At 43.1% G+C, this 9,619-nt stretch overlaps 1 protein-coding gene across 1 annotated transcript; it reads left to right on the top strand.

The window, feature by feature from the left end:
* Window positions 1-7,920: 7,920 nt before the first annotated feature.
* Window positions 7,921-9,231, top strand: LOC149312826 (uncharacterized protein F54H12.2-like). The gene has a single exon (XM_089527226.1). The coding sequence runs from the start codon at window positions 7,921-7,923 to the stop codon at window positions 9,229-9,231; it is 1,311 nt and encodes a 436-aa protein (XP_089383352.1).
* The last annotated feature ends 388 nt before the right edge of the window (window positions 9,232-9,619 follow it).

Raw genomic sequence — 9,619 nt, 5'->3', positions numbered from 1 at the left:
GTACACTGAAGAACTTGTCTCTGGCGAGAGTGAACCCAAATCTAAATAGAAGCCACTAGACTTGAAACTAGAAAACTGGGGGGGAACATGATACATATAGGACAGACTTTCAGAATGAGTTCTGATAATCAGCAAGTAAACTTAGAGTACATCTACACCATAAAGATAATTATTTATACCCTGCTCTTCAGCCAAAAGGCTATCATTTTGACATCATTTTGACTGCTATGGTGCCATTCTGCAGAATCCTGGGATTTGTCGTTTGGTGAGGCATCAAAGCTCTCTGACAGACCAGGCTGACAGACCTCACCCAAATACAAATCCCATGATTCCATAGGCTGGAGCTACAATACTTCAAGTGGTATCAAACTGCATTATTTCTACGGTGTAGCTGTATCCTTACAGATATATGTATGTATGTCTCACTTGGAGGATCTATCCATCTTTTATTGCAACAAAAGGATGATCAATACAGGTACAGACTAAATTCAATAAGAGATCTGCACATAATGGTGGTTATGTGCAACTATATCATTTATTTCATGTTTCAACATTAGGAATTAATTTTCCAGATCAAATGAACAGAATTTTAAAAGTACCAGTAATTTCTTATGAATGTTTCCAAAATGTGTAACATTAAGCAGCGTGAGGCATCAACTTAGGAGGTTTCTTGATCATTTTTGCCTATTGCTTGTTGGTTGTCTTTCTTGCCTAGTTACTTTCTCCCATTTTTGAGCACACTGTGTAACTGGAAAATCCCCAGTGGATCAAACAAACAGAGGAGCAACCAAACCCAGGCATGCAGCCCACCTAATATTGTGCATGCACATGCTTGACTCTGATCACATGCTACATGATGTTGCCATCATTTTTTCACTGAAACATTTGTTTGAGTGGGCAGAAGTTTGAATGTAACTACATAGCATACTCTGAGGCCCGTTACAGACCGCCCAAAAGGGGCGGTCTCAGGCCGCTGCCGGTTGCAGCGTGGAGGAGCCGCAGCAGCCAAACCGCACGACTCCTCCGCACTGCAAAAAAGGAGCGCGAAAATCGCGCTCCTTCCGGCAACCCGGAAGAGACGTCGCAAGTGCCAAAGCACGCACTCGTGATGTCTCTTCCGAGTTGGGACGTGCGGACGCAGAGCGTCCGCTACGTCAAAATGGCGGCGCCCATCTGTATAGGGCGCTGCTATCTTGACTTATCGGTTACGTGCGAGGGGCAAGGCGCATCCGGAAGCGCCGCCCCTCATGCGTAATCGCGGCGCAAGGACGGCGCCTCTTAGGCCCGTCTGTAACGCGCCTGAGATTCCTAAAGGAGCCTCAAATATGTCACCATTGAGAAAATAAGATTCAGCCACCAGCTCTTTGTAGAATGAAGGAGGAGAGATGCCATGTTCTTCTTCACTTCTGCAAGTGAAATGTCTTGAACTGAACCCATTTTCAGAAGATTATTGACATAGATCATAAAAGGAAACTTATTAAAAAGAGTAGAAAATGAAAGTGCAAGTGAAGAGAAAGATTGAAATTTCACTGAGCAATGGAACAGATTAAACATCAGTAAGGCTGAAATACTGGTGAAGTGGAAAGAAAATAGTTATAGGAAAATTAGATGAAAAGAACTTCCATTTATGAATTTAGTGAAGCATCTGATTGGGCATCTGCTGTAATGGCCATTATGGACCAAGTCCTGGTAATTATACACACTCAATATCCAAAGATCTGACATTTTTAGTCACTGGAATATATTAATGAATGCATGGTGTGAATTCCCAACCTACCTGAAAATGGCTTAAAATGTATATGAATAACCCTGTCTGGGGTGTGGTTTATTTCACCATAGAGAATTTTTATGAAGTACTTTGCTTTGCTCAATTAACAAGTTCTCTGACTAGAGCCATACACTGCAGCCATTACAGTCAATGGTTATGTTCCATATTTTTATAGCACAAGATTAAACAGAATGTGGTGGAAAGTATAGACTTAATTAAGTCACACTTGACAGATAAGCAAACATCATGATGTTTAAATTATATACTGCATGTATCCAAGTGTTCATTAGTGTCTCGGAGAGACTGAACAATTACAGAACAATATTTTTGATGCAGTTTCCTGCCAGAACACTTTGCTTCATAGATATTTTGCAAAGCATCAATGAATACTTAACGATGCACAAAGACATATACAATGTTAAGTGGCAAAGAAATTATTCCTTATTGTTAATCAAAGACAATGAAATCATGTTATTGCTTTACATAAACAATGCAGAAGGCTTGGGCACACCATGTGTTGCTGTCATTTGGAAAAAGAATAACTTAGGTTAGTAGAGTTAATCAGTCTGCTTTATCAGCTCATCATGATGACATTTTGACCAAAACCAGGGCCTTCCACAAATAAAGAAAAATAGTAATCACACTAATTTAACTGCACAAGGGAAAGACAATGCATTAGTCAACCTGAAACAAGCTTTCTCTTCTAATGACTACTTACATTATTCATTACTGTGCTCAACTGACAATGAAGGAAAGAATCTTTCCTCATCTGTAGACCTTGGGGGTGAAGTGAAATGTGACACTACTCCTGCAATTACCAATTCCATGGACAGTTATAAAACTGTAAAGAGAAGAGACGGGGGTCCTGATATCAGGATTGGAAGCTTGTAGAGCAGGGGGATTATTTATTTATTTATTTATTTATTTATTTATTTATTTATTAATTATTGGCTGGAATTCATTATGCAATTGCAACCTGGCATTATGGATACATAACTGATTCATAATCTTGAATCCTACGTATTCACAATTGGAGCACTATTGCCATGATAATAAAAATTCTGCTTCAGCAGGCATCAGCTACTGTGAGCAATGGAGGTCTGTTGCTTTCCCCCTCATCCCTATTCATCAGGGTGTAGCAGTCTGATGTTTCCATCCCCTTCCAACCAACGATCTCTGGTGCAAGGAAATTTGGGACAGGGATCTTGCTTCTGAATGTTATACTTGAGATAACTCAGAGTGTGATAGAAATGTTTGTCTGATGCACCTCAATTAATAGGAAAAGATACCTTGATCATTTCCAGCAGTTGGTGGCCACTAAGGGTCAGTCCAGGAGATGTAATTTACCTTTCAAGATGTATTTTACCTTTCAAGGCTGAAATCTCCCTGGAAGCCAAGATGATCAAACTGAGGCTGTCGTACGTTGTCCCCATCACAAGAAGGCATGACTCATTAGAAAAGACAATAATGCTAGGAAAGGTAGAGTGTAGTAGAAAGAGAGGAAGATGGCCTGCCAGATGGATAGACTCAATCAGAAAGGTCATGGGCCAGAATTTGCAGGACCTAAGCAGAGCAGTGTAGGACAAGGGGGTCTTGGAGATGTCCCATCAATCCCACTCCAACCTCAGAACTGCTCAGGAAGGAAGGCTGTTATGCAAAAGTCTGAACAGCACACCAACAGACTCCATGTCCTGCCCTAGCCACTCACCTTCATATATACACACTAAAACCCAGAAAACTGTAGGACAGGGATCCTGTGCGGGGAATAAAAACACAACAGATTACTGAAGCTCCACCTCCATGGCCCAAGGTCTTGCTTGTTACTGTACAAAAAACAGCAACAAAATGGTGTGAGATGAATGCCTCAACCTCAACCAACTGGGTATCTGGAATACAAGCCAAGTCAGCATACTCATCCAGCATCCTGCCCTAACCTATGTTTCTCATCTCCTCTGGTTCTAACCTGGATCGGTATCTACTCTTCCTCCTATCTGAACTTTTAGGACTATTCCAAGGCAGCAAATGGGAGCTTTATGTTCCATTGCAAATAACATGTGTGTGAAACCAATTTGTTTTGTAACCACACCAAGAGGCAGGGGCTGTACGCCAGACACATAACACATAAAAACATCTGGTGCAGTCCCTACTAACAAAGATCTGCCCCAAAAAGTTTCAACATCTTGGATAGCTCCTATAAGGTTTTGACTAAAATCAAGAGCGGATACACCATGCCGCAGACATCAGCCTCCAGTGCTCATCATACCCTTTGATGCAATGATCCCCAATGACTGCATTACAGGGAAAGGAGAAGGTTTTTCTTCTTTCCCATTTACTGTTGTCATATATAATTTTATATGCATTTTATATACCTGTCATGTTCCTTCTCACTCAGATCAATATTTGTGGTCATGGTCTTTTTCCTAAGGTAGCTCCATTCCAATAATAAGCTTACTTTGCAGTTGGAAGAACCAAACATAATATAAATCAGCTTACAGGAGAATATATTGCTGTTTCAGAGACATACAATGCTTAAAAAAAACGCACACACACATAATAAATAGTAATTGATTCACCATTTCAGTAGTAAAGGGTGGCACCTCTCGTCAAACTCATAAGCCCCGCCCACTGACAGGTGCCCCGCCCCGGAAGTCCCGCCTTAACAGGAAGTCCCGCCTTAACCGGATATCCGGCCTCCTGCCGGAAGTCCCGCCCTCCCCGGATATCCGGCCTTCTGCCGGAAGTCCTGCCCTCCCCGGATATCCGGCCACGCCCCCCGCTTGTGGCCCCACCCCAGCATGAAACCCCGCCTGTAGGTGGAGCGTCTGAAGGGACTCATGTGACCATGATGATTCAAAAGGGCCAATCAGAAGACGGTTTTAGCAACACTACAGGAAGCCTTTGGGCAAGCCCAGACATGTTCAGGGAAGACAGCGTGGAGTCAACCACCGCTATTCCAAGCTCTGGCGGTTTTTCCAGGCCATCTGCAGCAAGAAAAAAGCAACCTGCAAGGAAGGCCGCCCCTAGATTCACCTCTTTCCCCCCGCTACTGCCAGGACCTATGGGTTTTTCCAAACCCCCGGTACCCTTGCTTAAGGAAGGCTGGGCAGAATTTACGAAGCCTCTCTCGCTAACTCCTGCAGACCTGAAAACCCGTGCTGGTAAGAAAAAGACCACCGTGAAGGATTCCCCCGTGTTTGTTTTTTCAGCAGGCCAAGAGGCTGGGGCTAAAACCATGAGCTCGCCGGACGGGAGTATAGATGGCCTTGATAATGGATCTGACCTAGAGTGTGATTGCGGTTGTGATCTGAAAGCACTTTTCCCGAAGAGGGAAAGACCTCTGATTTCTGATCCAGAAGAGCTAGATGGCAGTGTGTTTAGTAAAGCAGCCCCACAGAAGATTGAGAGCTCGGTGGGAGAGCCTGACACAGCTGGATCGGCTAACCAATCACTCCTTGATGACCTGATGGAGGCTGCCTTGGGGGACAACTCTGAAAAGACAGATGCAGGTTATGACAGCTTACCGGTAAGAGTTTTTTGTATTGAGTGGCTGTTTTTTTTTAAAGAAAGAGAGAGGTGGGGGGTGCATTGCATGCAGAGGTTTTTTACTAAAAGATGTTTTAAATGTTTTTGCCAACAGGAGGCTGGTGTGCATGAAAGTGACGTGAAGAATCTTCAGTTCGGAAACTCTCAGAATGTAAACATATCCTGTGTTTCATGTGTTTCCTTCAAGCCTGAAGATTAGATATGCTCTGTGTAATTTGCAATAAAAATGGTTTGATCTATACCTGCGTGTTCATATTTACAGCAGCTGACAAAATGTCAGAACATGAAAAAATCCTAAAGAAAATATACTACGACCCTGAAGAAGTTGGAAGCTTTGGCGGTGTTCATCCCCTCTTTCTAGAGGCCAAAAAGCAGAACAAAACCATCCGGAAGGGGGAGGTTGTTGGATGGCTTTCCAAACAGGACAGTTATACACTACATAGGCCAGCCAGGGTCCGTTTTAAAAGAAACAAGACTGTTGTATCTAAAGTGGATTCTCAATGGCAGGCTGATTTAGTTGACATGCAACAATTTTCTAAGTATAATCGGGGTTACAAGTACATTTTAACCGTGATAGATATCCTTTCAAAATATGCCTGGGCTGTGGCTCTGAAGGATAAGTCAGGTAGAGAAGTGTCAGGAGCCTTTAATACTATTTTCTCAGAAAATAACAGAAAACCTGTTAAGTTACAGACAGATCGTGGCTCCGAGTTCTTAAACAAGCCTGTAAGTAGCCTTTTAAAACAACATGGGGTATATCACTTTGTCACCAATAATGAAGTTAAAGCTGCAGTTGTGGAGCGGTTTAACAGAACTTTAAAAACAAAAATGTGGAGGTACTTCACAGCCAATAACACCTTCACCTATATTGATGCCCTCCCATTGTTTATAAAAAGTTATAATCATAGTTTTCACCGTACTATCAAAGCAAGGCCTGTTGATGTCAATGATTCCAATGACCTAGCAGTGTGGAAAACAGTTTATGGGACCCCTGTCAAAAGAAAACAGGAAGTGCCAGTGCTCAGAAAAGGAAACCACGTTAGGATTTCTAAAAGCAAGGGAATATTTGCTAAGGGCTATGAACAGAATTTTACTACAGAGGTATTCATTGTGGACCATGTCATCAGAAAAGCAGAAAGGCCTGTGTTTCTTCTGAAAGATTATGATGGTGAAACTGTGGTTGGCAGCTTTTATCCTGAAGAATTACAAAAGATTAACACTGCAGAGGACCAGGTATACAGGATTGAGAAAATTCTAGCTACAAAAGGGAAGGGTAGAAAGAAGCATTACCTAGTGAAATGGCTAGGATGGCCAAGCAAATTCAACAGTTGGGTTCTTGCTTCTGAAGTTGGCAAACCTGTGTAATAGCTGCTGGTGAAGAGGTGGAACAATGGGGGATGGTAGCTTTTATGTTGTACTTCCAAGTAATGCCTGTGCAGATGTTTTTCCAGAGAACACGATCTCAAGTTTTATTATCTCTGTCGCAAGACCTCTGGAGCTTCCTGGGGAGTGGGAGGTAGGCCTGGCTGAGATACAGTACCCTCATAGTTGGAACACTGTAACTTCTGATGTGTGGTTTGAAATTTCAAACGGGAAAAGGCGGTGGCGTTACCTTCTACAACGGGGCTATTATTCAAGTATCCCTGAACTACTTGCACACATGAACAGCCTTATAAAAACACACAATGATCCCCCAGAAGTGGTTCTGCGGTATGACCAAGTGTCCAGAAAGGTTTGGCTTGAAACAGATGGCACATACACACTGATGGTTGGTGCAGAATTATCCTACATATTAGGGCTGTTTCCCAACCATCATGTCAAAATCCTGCCTTTCGCAGCAGACATCGCTGGGGGTTTCACCAGTTTATATGTTTACACAGATATTGTGGAGCACCAGATAGTTGGGGACGTCTATGTGCCTTTGCTACGCTGCGTACCTGTGCAAGGACAGAATAATGAGCGTGTCAATATTTGTTATGACAAGCCTCACTACATTCCTGTAAGCAAGCACCATGTTGACACCATCACTGTTGAGATAAAGACAGATCAGAACAAAAAAGTCCCATTTCGCTTTGGAAAGGTGATTGTGAAGCTTCACTTCCGGCCCAGGAGAACTCTGCATCTTTAAAAAAAAAAAAATGGTGATCGTAAAATCATATGGGGACCCAGCCCTTTACAGAAATTATTACAGAGCCCAGGCTGGAAATGGCCTTCCTGGATATCAGGGTGTCCCCCAAATGTACGGGGCAGGGCTTGGTGGGATTTTCAGAGGCCTTTTTCGAAAAGCTGTTCCGCTTTTAAGAAGAGGCCTGGACATTATTAAACCTCACGCAAAAACAGCTTTTCGTAATATTGCCAAAGATGTTGCTGGCAAGGTGACTGAGGCAGTTCTAAATAGAGTGACACCTCCAAATCTGCAAGAAGGATCGGGCCTGATGTACATTAAAAGAAGGAAGGGGTTAAAAAGAAAAGCATCACAGGCGAGGCTGACAGGACCTCCCCACCCCCTTAAAAGAAAAGTCCCACAAGAAAAGAAAACTCAGAAGCGGAGAGCTGTGCGAAAGCGACAGAGGGCTCTGGCTAAGAGGGACATCTTTTAAACCAGCATCATGGCCTTTATCCATTGTGGCTCTGAAGAGTGCACTAAATCTGAATTAGATTTATTCCACATTGGGCCTACTCAGACCAGTATTGAGAGAAGTGTGTTTATTGAGGTTCCCCCACTGACTGCTCTTACAGAATCTGCCCCACTTGACTTTTTCATTGCCGGGAATGGTGAGGACTATATGGATCTGAACAACACGCTCCTCTATTTGACCTGTAAAATAGTGAATGAAGATGGGTCAAACCTTGCAGAAGATGCCAAGGTAGGGCTGGTGAATTATCCAATAGCCTCCATTTTCAGTCAGGTTGATATTACTATAGCAGATCGTCTCGTCAGCCAGAGTAATAACTGTTATCCTTACCGATCATTCATTGAATCTGTGTTAAACTACAGCGATGACACTCTAGCAACTCAATTTTCTGCAGGCCTGTTTTATAAAGATACAGCTGGAGAGCATGAATCAGCTGAGCTGGATGGGGATAATGAAGGTTTTGTTAAAAGAGCAGCCCTGACGGCTGCAAGTAGAAAGATAGACTTGCTGGGCCATCTCCATGCTGACCTGTTTTTTCAAGAAAAGCTTTTGCTAAATGGCGTTGATGTGAAAATTAAACTCACCCGCAACAAAGATGCTTTCTGCTTAATGAGCGATGCTGCAGACAGGCAGTACAAACTGCAAATTCTATCAGCCTCCCTTTTTGTCAAAAAGGTGAGGGTGTCCCCTGGTGTCCGCCTGGGACACGCCGAAGGACTGTTGACTTCCAATGCCAAATATCCTGTGGATCGTGTGAGTATGAAAGTGTTCAGCATCCCGAGAGGCAGCCGCGTCTCTAATCAGGAGAACCTGTTTCTGGGACAATTACCTAAACAGGTGGTTATAGGCCTGGTGGACAATGATGCCTTTAGCGGTATTTACAACAAAAATCCGTTTAACTTTAAACATTATGATATTAATTTTGCGGCCCTTTACCTGGATGGAGAACAGAATCCAATGAAACCGTTTCAGCCCGATTTTCAAGAGGGAAACTGTGTGCGAGAGTATATGAGTTTGGTACAAACGGCGGGCAAGCATATGAAAGACAGGTCTCTTTTAATTAACCGTGAAGAATATGCAAGAGGTTACACACTTTTTGCATTTGACCTGACTCCAGATCAAGAAGGAGGTGACCACTACTCTTTGATTAAAACTGGAAACCTGAGGGCAGAGCTGCGTTTTGCCAGGCCCCTGCCAACCACGGTCAATATGGTTGTTTATGGAGTTTTTGACAATGTGATAGAAATAAATCAACGAAGAAATGTCTTGTTTGATTATATGTAACATGGATAGCCTGCAGTTAACCCGCATACTGACTTCTGACCCCTATACTCGGAAGAGTTTCTATGGAGTCTTCCCCTGTGACATGCTCCCCAGAAAGAAACTGCTGCAAAGGCCCCTGAGCTTGGTCATAAACACCCATCCTCACAACCTTCCAGGAGAACATTGGCTTGCTATATACTTGACAGAAGAAAAAAATGGCGAATTTTTTGACTCCTACGGACACCCTCCAGACCACCCTCTGTTTCCTAAAACAATCATGAATTTTTTAAGAAAAAATGGCTACAAAACTGTGTTTCAGGGTCATCCAGTACAAGCCCCAGACTCTGTGGTTTGTGGATATCATTGTGTGTTTTTTCTGCAACAGCGCGGCAAGGGCCTGACATTTAAA

Source organism: Sceloporus occidentalis, unplaced genomic scaffold, assembly GCF_023333645.1.
Source record: "Sceloporus occidentalis isolate IW3139 unplaced genomic scaffold, rSceOcc1.0.p SCAF_5, whole genome shotgun sequence".
NCBI classification, from domain to species: Eukaryota; Metazoa; Chordata; class Lepidosauria; order Squamata; family Phrynosomatidae; genus Sceloporus; species Sceloporus occidentalis.
This window is presented reverse-complemented; position numbering and strand designations above follow the sequence as displayed.